The 18,315-nt window shown below is 39.7% G+C and overlaps 1 protein-coding gene across 2 annotated transcripts; it reads right to left on the bottom strand.

Annotated features, from left to right (window-relative positions):
* Nucleotides 1–508: 508 nt before the first annotated feature.
* LOC18030758 (transformation/transcription domain-associated protein) lies at nt 509–18,189 on the bottom strand. 2 transcript variants are annotated; one of them, XM_006411963.2, is made up of 34 exons: nt 18,132–18,189; nt 17,198–17,913; nt 16,892–17,017; nt 16,705–16,790; nt 16,436–16,544; nt 15,853–15,948; nt 15,659–15,721; nt 15,516–15,575; nt 15,203–15,268; nt 14,859–14,940; nt 14,637–14,761; nt 13,324–14,556; nt 12,056–13,045; nt 11,642–11,977; nt 11,222–11,480; nt 10,922–11,144; nt 10,450–10,840; nt 9,965–10,114; nt 9,647–9,868; nt 9,234–9,455; nt 8,387–9,037; nt 7,758–8,015; nt 7,326–7,673; nt 6,508–6,920; nt 6,004–6,421; nt 4,543–5,838; nt 3,988–4,248; nt 3,603–3,893; nt 3,091–3,525; nt 2,453–2,881; nt 2,026–2,304; nt 1,285–1,836; nt 986–1,195; nt 509–858 (listed from the first exon to the last, which is right to left on the bottom strand). In XM_006411963.2, exons 1-34 carry the CDS (start codon nt 18,187–18,189, stop codon nt 739–741), a joined length of 11,574 nt encoding a protein of 3,857 aa, XP_006412026.1. In that variant the 3' UTR covers nt 509–738. The 2 variants fall into 2 exon arrangements, with proteins under 2 accessions (XP_006412026.1, XP_024004594.1); XM_024148826.1 differs by lacking the exon at nt 18,132–18,189 and having other exon boundaries at nt 739–858; nt 16,892–16,967; nt 17,198–17,322.
* Between the last annotated feature and the right edge of the window lie 126 nt (nt 18,190–18,315).

The following is an 18,315-nucleotide window of genomic DNA, read 5'->3' as shown; positions in this document are numbered from 1 at the left end:
TGAGACATGGGAGGAAGAGGACGACGATGGTTTGGGTCAATAACAAAAACAAATTTAGTTTCCTTTTCCATTTTAGAAACATATCTTTCAAAAAATTTTACATGGCACAAAGCGTTTTATCTTTCTAACTTAGAAACAAGATTTTTAAAAATATATTTTTTGCCTCTGCAAATATTTATTAATCTAGTATTTAGTTCTCATAGACAGCGATCTTCAAAGCTTGTGGTGCACGAAAATTAGAAGTGGAAAAACAAGTTTTTGCAGTAATTAGCATTGTTGTCTTCTATACTTACTCTGGTTTTTGAAAGCTCCTCCTTCGCCGGGACAATCTAATCTTAGTGATGAAAAGGTGCCGTGGGATCGAAATATGAAAATTAGGAAATGTACAGAAACATAAACCATGAGCGAAAGACTGCAAAGACCAAGGCAAAAAGCTGGTAGCTTGTGGAAGATAACTCAGAGGCGAGAGGATTTCAGAGAGTTTTGAAATTTTTAGCTTTTGTTATATTAAACAATTACCAGTGAAGCTTGCGAATTGTTGTGTAGAGGAAACTTCCACTTTATGTATATATATGTATATTAGTTTTACTTTGAAGATGAGTGAATGTTTGAAGACAAAATTCCCAAAAAAGAAACCTAGAGAGTTTGTTGAACACATAAGGTTAACTATTTACAAACCTAACCACTTCAACTCAAATTCTACCCCAAAATGGTTACAAGTTTCCTCGAAGGCAAAAGTTAGAACCAAGGATGCCATGTTGGATCCATCATACATAGGTTGCGAGGCGACAAAGCTGCTTCCACCAATTCATTCACACCTCTTTGCACAGACTGTGGCGGCTCCACCGAGTTCTCATCCTGTAAAAAACAACCGGAAAACATGAGATTCATCTGTTCAGAAAATGGACAAAACCCTCTATCTGAGTTTTATGAGAGTGTTAGTAGCATTTAAAACTAAGGTGGAGACGTCAAATGATGAGTGTACCTCTTCAGAGAAATACTGTGGAGCTATTCCTTTGATTCGCCCAATGACTTCGTCTACGTTTGAGTTAACTTTGTGCTTGAGCTCGGCCGAGCTCATAGTAGCAACTCCTGCAGCAGGAGGAATAGGCATTCCGAGAGGTTTTCTTCCAAACCAAGACAGAAGCTCATCGCGGAAGAACATGGCTAATTGATACCGAAGATGTTCCTTTTGCTGAAATATTGGAAAAGAGAAGAAGATGTTAAGAGGCCAAATGATTTCTATGCTTGCACCGCTCAAGCTTTGAGAAATATTCTTCTTACCTTGGAAGAGAAAACTGCTTGAGATGCAGAACACATGTTTGACATGAGAGGGCCTTCGACACCAAATTGTGAGAAAAATGCTTGCATGTTCCTTGTGAGGCGGAAAGGCACGGGTTCGTTAAGCTCAATCATCCCATTGGAGTCATAAGTTGGATGAAAATCTGTCTGGAGCATTTTTCCAGTGTTTTTGGCGAATAAGATCTTGTTTGGGGATCTCCCACCGATTTGTAGGACAAAAGACATGAAACTGGAGACAGCTAGCTGGACAGCGAATTGCTTCTTGAAAGCCCAAAGATGGCTTCCGCTCATCGATGTCTTGTACATGTACTGAGAGAAAATACTGTCACTGACTATGTTCTTTGTGATCTCACCATAAGCCTGTAGCCGAAGATCTCCAATTGCCTCTGGTGAGATTTGCCCCGAGATAGCTTGATTGAGTTTCTCCTTGAAGTAGGTAATAGGAAGATCTGATTCTCGACCATTCCTTCCACAGTGGTTCTCATACACCTCAAGGAAAGTGTTGTACATGAGATCATCCTCAACCATTCGGACCTGAAACTCAAATGTTAGCATATTCCTAGAGAGTTTTACCCTACTCTTATTATGGACAACCAAAAGTGAACTACATTGAATTTGTAAAGTTTCAGGGAAAGTCTTGAACCGCAAATATACTCATTGAATGAGACATCAACTATATCAATAACCAAAAGTGGAACTAAGCTGAGTTTTTTCAAGGCATACCTGAGACCAGACAGGGATAATGATCGGAGTATGAATTCCTATATGGCGTCTTCTTGACTCTTTATGCTTATCAAACATTTGGTTCATCACACGGAAAAGCTGCAAGATTCGCTCATCACTTCTCGCATTAGGAGTTAGTGATGTTTGAACAATAAAATGCTTTTGCGAGCCATCAGAGCCTATAAGAGTCAAACGTCTGCAGCTGCTCCCATGCCTTCGTACAATTTGTATGTCTGCTCCAACCCTATCCAACTTTACTGTATGATCAGGTGCTACTTCCTGGGCAGTTAAACATATCATTATTTAGCTCACAGCGCAAATGGGAAAGAAATATAATGGAAGGAATAAACTTATATAATTTACTTCCAACTCTGGAGAACGTAAACAGTGTAGGTAAACAAGAGACGAGTAACACAATCCAATTTACCTGGTCAGCAAAGTACTGTCCTGGTATCTCCACATCAACAACATTGAAGTCACGCAGCACCTTGCTCTCGTCTTCCAATCTCAGCACAGCGGGGAATCTGTCTTCAACATTGCTCTGAAGAATGTGTTTCCATTCTTTCAGTTTCTTTGTCAGCTCTGCGAGTGTGCCAGGGAATGACTTACTTTCTGGATCCAGGCCATGCTCGAAATCCTGTTTGTATTCTCTCACAAATTCGACATGCTTGGTCACAGCATCTGCAGAAAAACAAGCTCTGCATACACCCGAGAGTTCTTTCTTGAGCGGTTGCGGAACTTCAGCAGTGGTAGCAGTTGGATATTTGTAACATCGATGCAACAAAGCATTCACAACAGCAAGAAGTCTTTCTTCTGGTAAAGTAACAAACCTCGAACCTATTTCTGTGAGAAGAATCTGAGAGAAAATAATACATCATTAAATAATTCAAGTAAAGAAGCAGGGAACGTGCAGTTGAGTCAAATCAAGCTACTTGTATAAGACAGTAGTTTTCTATTTTTTTTCTTTTTCAAAATTAATTTTCAAAATGAAAACTTTTATAGAGAGAATATAAAGGAATCAGAGAATATAAAGGAATCAGAGAATATTCACAAACAGAATACTACCTCAAGTTCACTGGCCAAGTTGTTATGTTTACTCCTAAGATTTTCCATAATATCCTTTGCCGCATCAAAAGCACCAGCAGCAGAGATTGCCAACGAAGCACCATTCCGTATTGCTGCGTTTTGACTATTCTCAATGATAGCTGAACTACTTTGGTTCATAGGTTGATCATTCCCTGGATGCACATTGTTACCCACAGTGGAACGTTCACTTTCTTGGGCATGTGGGTTACCACCGTCATGGGTTCCAACAGCCCCACTACTTTGAGCACCTTGATGGATTTGAGTTTCCGATGATATATTACCGCCACCATGACCCGCACTAACACCAGGAACATTTTGCTGCATTCGTTGAGCCAAAACCACTCTGCTAAGTTCAGATTTATTTACCGCATCCCGGCGCTCCAGTAAGTATGTGCGGAGCCAGTAATAGAGAGCCTGCAACGAAAAACAGTCTCATGCTCATATGAAATGATAAATAAACGAGTTCATCTAAAAAACTAAAAGGAAATTACCTGCGGGAATACTGCAGCAATTTTCAGTAGAACCAATTTGCAATGGGGTGCTTCTGTTCGCTGCAGGGAAAGCAACAGCTGTGGGATCCAAGAGAGCCACACCCAGTGAGGTACTTGTTCCAAGTGTTTATCGAATATTCTACCAACAGGCTCATTTGCTGAATCGAAACTAAGAAGATAAAGAACACGAGCCATGTGACTTCTGGAATTGGAAACTCCAAATCTTATACCCTGAAGAAAGCAGCTGACAGCATATTCTAGCCAAATTTCATCTTCTGTTTCCTGGTATGCCTGTAAAACGAAAGTAAAATATAATATCTACTACGAGAAGAGGGAAAATGTTAATAGCCCAGAAAAAGAAGCAGCATCTAAGTAAAAGAAATACCATGTCACAGTAATTTCCCCAGCTTATCCATCCCTTGGGTAAATTCTTGAATAGGGTGATTGCATTGGAATATGCAATATTAGCACCTTCAGTGTCGTTTAACTTCAAATGGAAATCCCCCTTTAGACGAAATATCTCTGCCTTGTTCTTCGCTAGAAAGAACTCCAAATTTGTGCTATTAACCAAATTAAGACCAGTCGCAAGCTCTCCTTTTGTTTCCATATAAGCTTTTGCCTGCTCTTTAATTTTAACAAAGGCTTCCTGCATACACAGGCGCAGAATAGAGGTGATCAAGTCAAAAGAAATGATATGTCAAGCCCCACAAAAAAAAAAAAAAAGACTCAGCGAAATATAACTTATTTTATAGGATCGTGGAAAGGGTGAGGAAATAATTAATGAGTGGATTTACCGCTGTGGCAGGAAATATTTAATCAAACTAGGTAAAGATAAAAAAGGAAGAAAGTATATTAATGTGAAAACTACAGGTTGAATCCAAAGATGTGATTTTGAATGAACTCTGCCCAAATTTTAATGTTAAAGATATGAGGACTGTACCTGTACTTCCATTTGTGAGTGTCCATACATTTTGTCAAGTATCTGAACGCAAACATCATTAAGCCCTTGTTTCCGAGCTATCCTAGCAAGCTTATTGACGTTCCATGCTTTGTCACGATAACCAAGGTGATGAAGTGGAGTATTTGACGTTATAAGGTCCTTAAATGCATCAATAACAATGTTATACATTTCATTCCTCCACTGCAGCATATCATACCAGACAGTCATGTTGTCCCATTCATTTGGAGTCCTCAGCCTCCAAGTCTCAAGAATGTCCTTCAGATCAGCATACTGATTTTGTACACCAACAGCAGCATTTCCTGGAACTTTACTCCCATTTGCGATGTCAACATAAATTCTAGAAGACTCTTGCACCTCCACTAGTTGTTGGAATTGCTGCAGTAGAGGCACTCTAGCCTGAAGAGACATTTCAGGTAACTGCCACCACTGTTCCAAGGCAAGATCAACGCCTTTCCCAACTATGTTTTCAGCATCTCCGACACCATTTGCATTTTTGTCATGAAGGGAAAAACAAGCTTGAACCAAACGAAGCTTCGGCGTCTCTTCGATTTGTGCCTTGGGTATCACATGATCCTTCAAATATGCCCAATCTGGTACTTTCCACAGACTATCAAGCAAAATTTCATAATTCTCAGTGCTTTTTCCAAAATCTACCAGGGCATCCCACTGACCAAGTTGAGTGGCACAGTGGAGCCATTGCTCCTCCCACAGGCACATTTCAGCCTTCGGTACGGTGTTATTGTAAGTGCCTTGGGTTGCCTTAACCATCGCCTGATAGAAAAGGCTCTGAGCACGCTGCCAAAAACCATGTTGAACCATTGAAATCCCAGCTCTCGATTCGGCAGTGATGGACCTATTCTTCCACAAACCAAATCTCCTGTCTTCTTCATTTAACAAACGATATAGCTCAGCAAGAGACTCGGCACATTTTGAGTCATTCATGAACAGCATGACATGGGTCTCTAGCAAAGACAATGCGATGTGCCATGCATTGTATGTTTTTCCGATATATTTGATAAGCTCACTAGGCATCCTAGGTTGAGGGTGGCTCAACTGAAGCCCTTCCAGAAGTGCTTGCACAACATTCGGCCTGTGTCCTTGCTGCTTCTTGTGGTAGTCCTTTGACAGGAGAGAAATCATAGGTTTAGCCAAAGCTATCTGCTCTTCCTTGTGTAGGGTTGCCCACACGATTGGAAATACTAGCACCCACAAATGATAAGCAACATTGGCATCTGTGTGAGCCAGCTCCCTTAGAGGGATAACAACATCAGCCACCTATAGCGGGGAAAAGAGTACATACAATTTATTTAGATCAATCCAGCTTCCAAAGTGGATAACACACCAAAGCTTGAAATAATTAACTAACTATATTTTTATCTAACAGGACATAAGATAGAACCATAAAGACTGAGCAATTTTTTAAAAATAATTTGCAATCACCTGAAGTTTGCTTGCCGCGCAAAGAAATTGTGCATGCTTCTGAACAATGTTTTCAAACATTGAAGCGACTTCTTCAGGTCCCTCCGGCATAGCAGGTGGTTGGTGGTGTACTCCAGGACTATGTGAAGGAAGAAGTGGTACTACCCTGGCAGAATTCGGTGCTAGAGTAATTGGCTTCTCCTCGATTAAGATGGCTAGGAGGAGATCAAGACCCTGTTTGAGCCAAAACACATCACTCATAGCTTCCCAATCTTGGCTTTGAATAATGTACTGCAGCCTTGAGAATAAATTTTTTCCGAGAGACTCGTGGTATAACAAGAAGAACTTCCTTCGCATCTCAGGATCCCTTGCCCGTAAACCAAGCATTGAATGTCTTTCAACTTTCAGGGAGATCTCTTGTCGGAGGGCCAGCGGATACCTGTTAGTGAAACAGATATCATCCCTCTCATAAAAAACTTAGACGTAACTCAAGGTTGAACATAAGAACAAAAAGCAAAAACTTACTTCGTTGAATCGGCACAAAGTCCATATAATAGCTGAAGATACGCCTTATCCCACTCTTCCAAAGCAAAAGATGAGAAGTGCTGCTTATCAACCTGTGAAAGCTTCTGAAGAAAAGAAACTATGTCCTTCTGGGTAAGGAAAGCACCAGAGGACCCAGATGAACCTATTCTTCCGAAATCATCCTCAGCCCATCTTTTTAACATGTCTAGCACGCAGAGAAGCACGCTCGAATCAGTACCCTTTTCTGAAAGCAAAGTGCTCAATATTTGAGTCACGGGTCTTTTGCAATCAGCCACAAGCATAACCCTTTCATCAATAAGTTCTAAGACCGACTTTATATTAGATATGACTGCCCCAACATCAGCAGTTTGACGAGAAGAAGTTACTGCAGAATCTGAATCTGTCCGCTGGCTCTGGAAAGGGACACAAAAAGGCCACCAGAGTAAGCCACAATTGGGCAACATGTAATGGATACCGAGTTATTACTTTCAAGAAAAAAGGCGAGGAATTATACAGGAGCTGGCAACAGAGACAAAATTTGATAGTATATACGCACCGACCAAAACATGTCAGTAAATGAGTCAGAGCTGCAAGATGATGAAAGGGAGGAACAAATATAAAAGCTAAAATCTTACAAGGCATGAATGAACGTGCTGCATAGTTATTTAGAAGCATTAGATATTCCAATACTCAGTCGATAAGATGCGGTGAATGACTGAATGCCATGTAAAGTCCATTTGAGTTAAAATAAGAAAAGAAAACAAGCATATGATTTTATCTCTTAGACAAAAGGTAGCTATTAAATGAAGATAACTTACTTGTCTAGGATGAGCACTCGTTGCCAATCCCAGATCCCGCGAAAGACGCTGAAGGATACGCACCAGTACATATGGATCAACAAAGTTTTTCTGTATCTCTGCCAAGGTTTTAAGGACAATAACTACAAAGCTGATTGAACCGAGAGAGTTATCATCTCCTGAAGCTTGTGGAACAGCAACAGCATGTACATGTTTCTGTATCTGCTCATTGACTTTCTGATACAATAGCTTTATGTCAGGAGGTGTATTAGCTCCATCCTGTGGGAAGGCAGTGATGACCATCTTCAACAAAGAGCACAACGATTTACCAGCATCCAACATCTTGTGTTTGAACGATAGCTCAAGAAACTGATAAAGAAACCAACAGTCAACAAGAGGCAGAAAACAGAAATATTTCATATATTAAGTAAAAGCTTACTGACTCAAATATACCTGTGAGATTTGGGTGATGTTGTTCGTAATGAAAAGATGCGGCTGCTTCTCCAGAACCTTGTTCATGACATCCAGTCCCTGAGCAAGTGCTGTAGATGGATCTGACTGGGAGGGTGGCATGCTGCTTAGCAGCTTTTCTAAATAGTTAAACTTGACATTTGCATTTGGCCAAACTTCCAAAGCTTGTGAAAGAAAATCTAAAGCTTGTTTGTACATAGTCTTGGTTTCCCTGTCCTTAGGCTCAATTACCACTGCTACCTATTCAAGGAAGAGAAAGGAAACTTCAAGTAAAGTCATCCACAGAAATTAATTAATATATGAATTGTATACCTAAAACAATGTCATGTACAACATAAATTGAAACTAGAGGTGGTCAATAAGGTATAGAACTTAAGCAGATCCAAAATCTAGAAAACCTACGATCTGCAAAATCTCATTATAGAATACTATACAGAATACTATATTGCTTTAGGACTGCTACTGCCAAACGTCATCTCTATGGAATGCAAAATTGCTCAGGGAAGGGGCTCTGTTATTATAGAACTCCCCACCAAAGAAATTTTTTCAAATCGAAAACATTAACTTATAAAAATGCCCAATGGTAGAAGGTGGGAGATGTAATGCCTTACTCTTATAAGAAAGTTGATGATTAGTTCTTCCATAGCAGCATTTGGCTTGAATTCCTCATCAGGCTGGGTAGCTGATCCAGGAGTTTCTACATTGGGGATTGACGATGCACCACCAGGTGACATAACACACAATGATTGGAGACCAGGTTCAATTTTAACTCGTTTACTTGGGTCTTCAGATATGGAAGATCCATCTGCTGAGCGCTTAGGGTCTGCACCGGATGAAGAATGTAACCCATCACTGACATCATTGGTAGCATCGGCATCAGTAACCGTTTTAATCTCATTCTGTCTTTGCCTTTCCCAGCTAACAACTAATCCAGCAAGTTCGATTGCGAGACGCCTATTTTCTGCTGTTGTGTTATATGGCAAACCTAGACGACTTAAGGAATTCACCATCTGAGGTACAAACTGTGCTCTACAGCTGTAAAACAGATCTGAGTGCCGAACAATGAGTTGGAAGATGTGGATCAAATTTGGAATTGAATGACCCTCCTCCACCAAAATTTTTTTGGTGTATCTTATCCAAATCGGCATTCTTGAATCTCCAAGTGGAAGCCTTTTAGGCAAAGCAGGCATTAGAATATCTAGGGCTTGCTTAACTAGCATCTTATTCTCCGGCTGGTAAGTCCTAAGAAGCGCAACAAAAACCTACACCCAGTTGACAAAACATTTGTATCACTGGATTAGATGAGGAGTATTACTACGCACATGCTTGCTTTCAGGTTTTAAATGGAAAAAATGTTATACACTCATATAAAAATTTCAAGTAGTTTCCTTTTTCAATCTTCAATAGAAACAATAAACATCACCAACATAATGCCAGAAAAAAAAATTGAAATGGTACCTGCAGAATGATTTTCTCCGGAGCCTGGTAAGCATCCAAGAAATGGCAAACATTAACAAATGCCCACTGTTTACTGACACTATCTTCCCGTTTGAGATGATTCCATCCAAACTTGATGAGCTCTTTTCTATGATGAACCAGATCACCCTGAAGATATTTCAGAAGCAAAGTAGCTAATTGCAAAAGTTCGATCCTCAAAGATTCGTCATATTCAGCAGAAACCTGCAATATTTAAGATGTCATTAACAACAAAACTCTAGTAAAATACAAATCAGAAGTACAATAGGACCATTTCAGAAATACAACTTGGACAGATTACTCGCATTACCATTTACATCAAGAGAGCAATCTTCCCCCACATTAATTTCTGTATGATCCAAAATTTTAGTTGCTTAGAGGAGAAAGAAACCTACCTCTTCAGGTGGATCAAGAAGCCTCTCAACAATGGTCTTCACTATATTAGGATCAATAACTTCCCACGTTTGACCGTTTTGGAAGGCATGGGCAAGCATTGGAAGAATGAGCATTTGCATTGCCTGAACTAGATGATCATGGGCGAGTTGTTTTGAATGGAAAAGGTTTAGAAAATGCAAAACAAGTGCTCTTTTCATGTTGGGCGGATATTCTTCAGCAACCTGATGAAAGAACCCAGTTATTTTCTAGAGCTGCAAAATATGAGAAATAAGCATAAAAGAGAGATATAAAATTGTAACTAATTTTGAGAAAGATACCTCAATAATGTAAAACTCTCTCAAAAAGGTGTAGTCAATACGACTATGGAACAAGAAAATAGAGAGAACATCGAAAAGAATGTTCACTTCAGATTTTTCATGTCGTAGATAATTGAGGAAGCACTTGACAAGCCATTTGCTCTCTTTTACCTGCGAGTTTGAAAAATAAAAGATTTGAAGATATGGCCAACTTTTCTGAATACATTTATTATATGGAAGGAATTTAAAAACAAAATTGTACAGAAACAAGTCAGGAGGGCCCCAACATACAAGACCGGAAAGACTGCAGATAAACGAAAACCTAGTTTGACAATTTGAATCAAATTTGCATAAGGCCACATATATATACAGCAGGCAATCCACGTAGCGATTGTGAGATGGTTTGTGATGCCCACATCAGTTTTAGATAAGGAACCATGTATGCATTTATTTTCAAACACAAAACTAATGCAGAAATTATAAAGTTCAGATATAGATGAAACTACCTGAACTAAATTTAGCTCTTGCTCATTCTGCAAACGAGCTGTCCTTGCATGTGATTTCCAAAGAAGAGCCAAGGCATCAAAAACAGTACGGTTACTCTGCAGCCAGCTGGGTATCAGTTTCACCATTGTTTTGATCAGATAGAGTCCCTGAAAGTACGCATCTGATGCTATATTGGAGATAGTTGATGGCGTGTTAGAACTTTCTATTTGCATAGGGACGGGTTTTTCATCTCCAGATGGTGCAGCTGGAGGAGTTGAAGCTGCCGCACTCAGTATGACTTCAGATTTTGGTAAAATTTCAGGAAAGGCATATGAAAGTATCTTATGTGGAGATTTTGCAAGTTCTTCTCTTAATGGTTGGCCTGCATCTGACCGAATTATGGACATAAACCTGAGGTTATAACGAAAAGATGGAAACAGTCATTACCCCATGCTCACACACACTCAACCTAACATGCAATGTTATTCTTACCTTCGGAAATATTTTGGTTCGCTTAATCTGGAAAGAAAATAATCAACAGCTAGGGTGGCATATCGATTCAAGAACTTGGTAAGCGGAAGGCGGTATGGGCTGTTAATCTCACTGTACACTTGCCCTGGAGGAAGAGCTGCTTCTAAGTCGATGGTTAATGTTACAAGTTCATCTAGAAATTTTGATGCAGCAAGTGGAAGTAAATGGAAGAGCTCGATAATAGCTGCCACAGACAAAACAAAAAACTTGTGTTCATATATAATCACATCTGTTTTTATATATTTTCAAAAATGTGATTACCAGCTGCAATTTTCGGCTCTTCGCCGGTTTTCCATGATTTCTGGGACTGTGCAAGTTTCTCTGGCTCTAACCATTTTTTGAGGTGCTCCAGCAGCTTACCTCCTAATGTCACATTGAACCAATTTGATAGAAGTTCAAGAAGACGTGCCAGACCTTGCAGTAAAGGCATATTGAGATTCTTTGTGTGTGCCAGATTAACTAGTATAGGTCTGAGGCTACTCTGAAGAAGTTCTTTGGGCATCCGTTGTTGATTGATAACCTAAAGCAGAAAACAGAGTTTCAGGACAGAAAAAGGTTTATAAAAGAAGAATCGACTATCCCAGAAAAAAATGGCTATTAGGTAGAGTAAAAACTATTTCTCCAAAATCCTCAAATTGAATGTGTGCAAGAACTGGAAACAAAAGGTAAATAATTAAGAACCTGTCTTAAACCCTCCTTGGCAACGGTCACAATTTCTGGTGCTCTACAGGTTAAAGACTTGAAAAACATGGAAATTATCTTTGCCCGTAGTTCATTGTAACTTTGAGTTCGAAAGTCAGCCCACGCCATAGTTGTGCACAGAATCTCAATACATGCTGTTCGAAGTTTGTTCAATGATGTAAGCACTTTAGGACTCATCAACTTTACAGCCCATACAGCTTCATCAGCCTCAGCTATTTGTAACGCTTCTTGCAAGAAGCTAACCAGCTCTGGAGTCACTTTTAGAAGGGGAGGCCTCAGTGCTAAACAAAAATTCAGAGCTGTCACAGTTCCAACCTATAAGGCATATTAAAGAAGGTCAAAAAGAATTCGGGAAAAGAGATACGACAACCGAAAAATAGCAGAATGAGGCACCTGTTGATCAATTGTCTTTGATCGAAGTGGACGCATTATAAGTGGCTGCAGCAACGGTTGGTATAAAGGCTCAAGCAGTTCAGATACCTCACTACCAGTCCGGCTAGCCAAAAGTGAAAGACAGTTCTGAACATTTTTTCTGACTGTGATAGATGCATTAGGATTGAACAATTCAGTAGCAAGATATTCTACGACACCTTTAAAGCTTTGTCTCCGGGCCTCACTGTTTGCTTCGTCAACATTATTAACCACTCTTAGAATCTGCATAAGAACCTGACTTGTCTCTTCTTGCTCATTGCTAGCATAAACAGGAAGCCTCTTTTGAACGTATACCAGACCACGTACAATTTTTACTTGGAAAAGACATAATGTTTCAACATTCACTTTCCCTACCAGTGCACCTAAACCACTTACTCCTCCCATCTGCGCTTGCCATGTGCTCCCATAACAGCAATGCAACAACCGAGGCAAAAGTTGTTCAAACACTGGTATTCGCACACTTGGATGCGGTGAATACACCGGATTTGTAGAAGGACTGGAGACAATCATAGAGGCACTATGACCACCCCTAGCCATCAGCACATCAGCATGTTTGACACGAGCAAGTAACAGCAGAGTTTCAGCAAACACATTTAATGCAGTCAGAGCAGCTTTGGCATGGATCCTGTTTTCATCTGCAAGCACATCAACCAGTGCATCTAAAAATATCAAAGGATCCAGCTGTTTTAAATTAGTAGACGAATTATTCTTGGGCCTGGAACTTGTTGAAATCACAGAACCCCCAGGTGGACCAGTACTAGTTGAAGCATACGACGCGGTATAGTCCCCGTGCAAAATAATTGCAAAATGCCGACATATGTTTAGAACAAATTCATCATCTGAGTCGCTGAGATCCGGATCAGAACTGGCAGCAATTATAGTGATCAATAGCATCTTAAAGATTGACTTCTCCGCGATTAATTGCGTCTTTGTTTTAACCCCTAAGTCAGCCTGCAGCAACAAAAAAAAAAATCTTCTTAACAAATAAACCCTTTTACATCATATTACACCAAGTAATATAGAAAATCCAAGGAGAAAAGTAGGTCACTCGTGGGAGATGACATAAAACAGTCCTAGTTCGATTTTCAGCGAGGTCAAACGCATAGCAACAAGAAAACAAATACAAAGTCTAATCATAGGGCAATGCTTTAAGTAAAAATCAGCAAAGCGAGTAGTAACTCTAACATTCGACCAGAAAGGTAAAGGGTACAGCCATAAGGGAAACCAACCTCTATTTCTGTTAATTCAGTCCCGTGGCAAGATGAATCAACAGAGGAAAGTAACAAAGTTGATAACTGCTTAGTCGTCTGACCCTCGTCAGTGACACACCCAGGCAAATTAAGCTGAGACACTAAGCAAACGCGGAGGAATTTTAGAGCTTGCTTTCTGTAGTAGATTTCTGTAGTGAAGTTTTTCTGAATAACAGATGCTACAGCAAGATTAATGAATTTGTCCATTGGCACAAGAAATGGAGTGGACGGCTCGAATGTCAGAACTAAGCGAAGCCCATGCTCTGGATTATCTTTGCATTCAAGTGTAAGTGGGTCTTTAAGAAATCGCCTGTTGCGACCACCCAACTTTCCCACGATTTGTAACGCTTTTCCACCCCAAGGGTATGGCACCGGCCTCAAGTGAGACCATAATGCTAAGATCATTTCAGACATTACATCTGCCATACTTGGCTCCAAAAAGTCAGGATTTAGACTATCCACCCAGAATTCAAGAGTGCGTAACCCCAAGCTCACAAGTTCATCAGTTCCTCTCAAACAGGATACAAGAGGCCTCATGAGGCGGGGAAGGTATGGTAATAATGAGCTTAAGCGTGCAGGAAGCGTCAAAGAAAGCTCCAACAAAAGATCTCTCATGTTTTCCCCGGCGGGGCCCTCAAGCATTGTCAGCAGCATATTAAGACAAGGAAGCAGCATGGGGATTAAATCTCTAAGAAGGATCTCGAATTTACATCCAGCAAGTCCTCTGAAAACAGTTCGGAGCAATTGCATATAACCAAGGGGCTTTTCAACTTCAATCGCATTCTTCATGCAGACTTCCATAATAACAGACACTTGAGGTTGCAATATTCGTTCAAAATCAGATGGTGCTTTAGAAACAGCCCCAAAGAGACACCGGAAGAGATGCAGAACTAATTTAGTAGCAGCTGAATCTGGATTCTTCAGAACATCGAGTTTGCTGCTTACTAGGAAATTAATCAGAACATCTGCAAATGGCTTGTATACTTTGGGAGCTTGGAGGAGAGTGGCAAATATTTGAACCAGTTGAGTATTGTCAATCATGCACTCAAAAAGTTCAGGCATACATATAGAGAGCATATCCATTAGATCTCGAGGTTCCATTATAGCCAAAATTTGGGAGAAAAGGTTTAGCATTTCCTTCTCCTCGTCCTTCTCTTTGAAGAGAGCTAAGCAATGGACACCACTCTTTAAAACACCAGAGGCTTTCCACACCTGCTTAAAGGTAGAGGTTACTAGAGGTCTATCAGCCATGCACTATTGATGCCTACACTAAACAATCTAACATGCAATACCTCATCTTCTCGCATTCCTTTAAAAACCTGTGTAACTGATGATTGTAACGCAAGAGCTTGTGGGTGCATTCCTTGAGGTCGGGGTGAATGTGCATGGGTTATACTCCATATGATTGTCTTCATTCCTGAACACAAATAACAAAAAAATGTCATTAACATATAGAAAAATCATCTATAACTGATCCACTAAAGTGAAACGTCAGTGTGCCCAAGATTATATACCCATCACCAGTGTCTTGATCAGATTTTTACAATCATTCACTTCTTTGGAATGTTCGACAGGAACCTGCAAATTCAAAACTGCCTGCAACCAGCGTGGTCTAAAGTAAATATCAGAAAATATCTACAAAAACAATATATACATATATATATACATATATTTCCGCATAAATTATAATCCAATTTCGGAAAGAAATTAGATTTCCTATCTATGAGACTAGTAGAATACTAACGAACGCTGTGGAACTAGCACGTTTGAATATAAACAGTGGAGTACGATCTCACACTGGCTGATAATTTGGCTACTTGTTAAGACAAAACAGCCATCATAGATAATATGTAATTACCTGGACAGGAAGTTCAAGCTTCGACCTCAAAGTGATAAGATTCTTTCCCTCACCCTCCTCTAAAAGCTATGAAGCAAAAAGCAAGACTAAGTAACACATCAACGAAAAAAAAGAGTTGATAACCGGGACAGCTAAAGGTTCAAGATATCTCAAATAAAAACATAACAGAAAAAAGTCGGTAATGGGTTGCAGCGAAAGACAAAGCACTAACATATAAAAAAATGGCATATCAAGCAAACATTTACGAAAAAAATAGACAGCAAAGCCAAGAAGCTAAAAATACATGGCCCCTTGGGAAGCAACCAGAATTTACCTGAGGAATAGTACGCTTGAAGGTATTGAATTTCCCAACAAAGGCATCCAGGATACGTCCCTATAAATAGATGACGTGTAAAGTAAGTTAAAGATTAGAGCAGCCAACCAATTCTAAACTGAGCTCTCAGGGAAGAGCTATACCAACAAAATCCGCGCTTCATCCATTGACTGCTGATCAACACCTTTCTCAAATATTGGTTCTACCTGAACCCAATATAAGAATTAAGTTTTACCAAAAATCTTGATTCAAACTTCGTGGACAGATTATGCCACATAAATGTTAAGTAGCATATCAAATTTCAATAAGGCAAAGAAAATGAAGTATATAGCCTTACCAGATTTAACATCAGCCGTGCACAAGTCGTATGGATGTTAAGAGAGAGGGTCGAGTCATGCATGTTCCTTGAAAATAAGTAGATGATCCGCGATAACTGACACATGGTTTCAAGTCAAATAAAAAGAACTGTAAGAGATAGATCACCTATAAAGTAGATAATGGACAGGGAGAAAAATCTTATAATGGGAAGCCTGATGTTGGCAAGAAAGATTGATCAGTATGTTGTATTCTAAAATTATTTGTTTGTTGAGATTTTCTTCTGTGATAATGTATTGGGAGACTTGGGGTTCTATGTTAGCAAGAAATAACAAATTTCCCAAGCGCAAGCACTTTCTTATCACAATTGATAAGAACGTAAAGATGAGGATCCTTTTTTATACCCAACCAAAAAACCCACAGATTCATAGCAATATGTGTATTGGAACAAATTAGTATTACTTACTATAGAATCCAATTCAATGCTTAGCACAGGTTCCAGAACTTAAGACTCTCAACTAGAAAGAGCTACTCTATAAAGAAGGAACTAACAAATAACAAAAGAGAAACAAACAGAAGCCAAAGTAAGAAACAACGAGAAGAACCTGAGAAAGGGACAGATCTGCTCGAACATGGTGAACAATCTCGGCCAGTAGGCTGTAAGCCAGAGGTCTCAAAGACTCAAAGCATGCACGCCCCGTTCCAACTAGAACCCTGACACACAGAAAAACAGTCAATAGATAAGTCACTATTTGTAAATAGATAATACGACACGGTGAACTATGCAGAACAGTAAAGATTACTTGATAAATTAAAACAGCTTCCAGACAGTTGTAAAAGTTTAGAATTCATAACGGCGAAAATGGCATTGTACCTTTCTTCCAAAAGAGTGTCAATAAGAGGAAATAAACCTCTCTTGAAATCCGTTCCCAGTACATGCTTTAGTGAGACCAATAGTTCCTGTATTTCATAGACCAAAAAACAAGTCTTTAACTGTAAGCCAATGATTGTGTCACGAGGCGAAAACATACCGAAGAAAAACATAACAGACGGTTCTCCACCTTTCTGATAGATGCAGAATCTGAACAGGTCACAAGCAAATTTACAATGCTCTTACATATGCTTTCTTCATGCGGCCTGATATATTCGGCACAACTTTTTAACAAATAAGTCAAAAAAGAAACCGTCTGCAAATAAACAAAAAGAATAAGACAAACACTGCAAGTCAATATGCCATGGCATGTTCCCTTTAAAACAAAATAATTCAGGTGAAACGAGAAGGCAATGTAGGTCTTAAAGAAATCTTTTTTTTTTTCACCGTCCAAATAAGTTATGGTATACTTGTTGATAGAGAACTATTGTCTCACCTTAACCTGAGCACCCTTCAGTTCGATGAAATGAGGCCTCATATGTGAAGAAACTATCTCAGGTCCAGAGACAGAAATAGCAGCAACCATCAGGGGCAACAAGTTAGGAATATTGGTCTGAACAAGCCTGCTATACAGCTGAAAAAGAAACATAACGACGAGGGGGCTCTCTGTGACTATTTTGAACGAACGCGTACTCGGGTTAATCTGCCCATTCCTGAAATGTGCGGTAAGGGACAGCGACTGATCAGATGGTGTAGATATCTCCATAGGTTTCGCCTCTTCAATTTTGACATTCTCAAAAAAATGGCTGACCGTCAATTTGAAGTTCTGGTATATCTTGCAGACAAAGTCCAAGAATGGTTGAACCTCATTTTCTAATGTTGGCCTAAAGTTTCTAAGAAGGTCAAAGATTATGCGAATGCATATTAACCCATTCTCCTCATTATCTGTAGTGAGCACCTGCATTGCAACTTTCAAGAGGTCTTGAACAAAGGGACGAAGAACCTCGCTATGTGGCAGACGATTGAGTATCTCAACCACGATGTTCCGTAGTTTGTGCTCAAGATTATCAGAGAATTGAGGCTTTGTAATCTGAAGAAGAATCACTGAAGATGCCCGGAAGTAACATTTCAGAAAATTCAAGTATTCAGCCGTATGTGTGATCTCTAGACTGTCCCTGACCTCCACCACCATCTCAAGCCTCGTCTGGATAGCTACACAAGACAATCAAACAAAGAAAAACAAAAACAAGTTAATTTTTTTTAATTGAACAAAACTTTGATGCCCACAACAAAACTTAACACGAACTCGAAGTCAAACGAAAATTCCTCAGAATCATAAAGGTAAAACTTCGCTGACAAATTTAAAAAATCCAAAGTGATAGCTTTTCTCAACCACGAAATAAAGAAGAGAAGAGAGTGAGTGATGTTACGTAGGTCAGGCTCCACGAGACGACGAGAGTGTTGCTCAAAATTCTGAATTGGACTCATGGCTAAACAAAATAAGCTGACCCAGAGAAGCGCAAGGCTGTCTTAGGGTTCCGTCGCGGTAGAAATTATATACGTCTCCTCAATTTCACTCCTTTCTGACGCCCGAGAGTATTTCTTGTTCCAGTC

The sequence above is a fragment of the Eutrema salsugineum genome, unplaced genomic scaffold (genome assembly GCF_000478725.1).
Source record: "Eutrema salsugineum unplaced genomic scaffold, Eutsalg1_0 scaffold_1, whole genome shotgun sequence".
In the NCBI taxonomy this organism is placed as follows: domain Eukaryota; kingdom Viridiplantae; phylum Streptophyta; class Magnoliopsida; order Brassicales; family Brassicaceae; genus Eutrema; species Eutrema salsugineum.
Note: the sequence above shows the minus strand (reverse complement) of the source record. Positions and strands in the feature narration are given on the sequence as shown.

What these genes read in the sequence shown, in the direction of transcription:
- LOC18030758 (XM_006411963.2), bottom strand. Translation starts at nt 18,189, where the DNA reads ATGAGTCCAATTCAGAATTTTGAGCAACACTCTCGTCGTCTCGTGGAG. An exon ending in CAAAGACAATTGATCAACAG is followed by an intron (nt 11,978 to 12,055) that starts GTGCCTCATTCT and finishes TATGCCTTATAG; the next exon opens with GTTGGAACTGTGACAGCTCT. An exon ending in GAACCAAAATATTTCCGAAG is followed by an intron (nt 10,841 to 10,921) that starts GTAAGAATAACA and finishes TTATAACCTCAG; the next exon opens with GTTTATGTCCATAATTCGGT.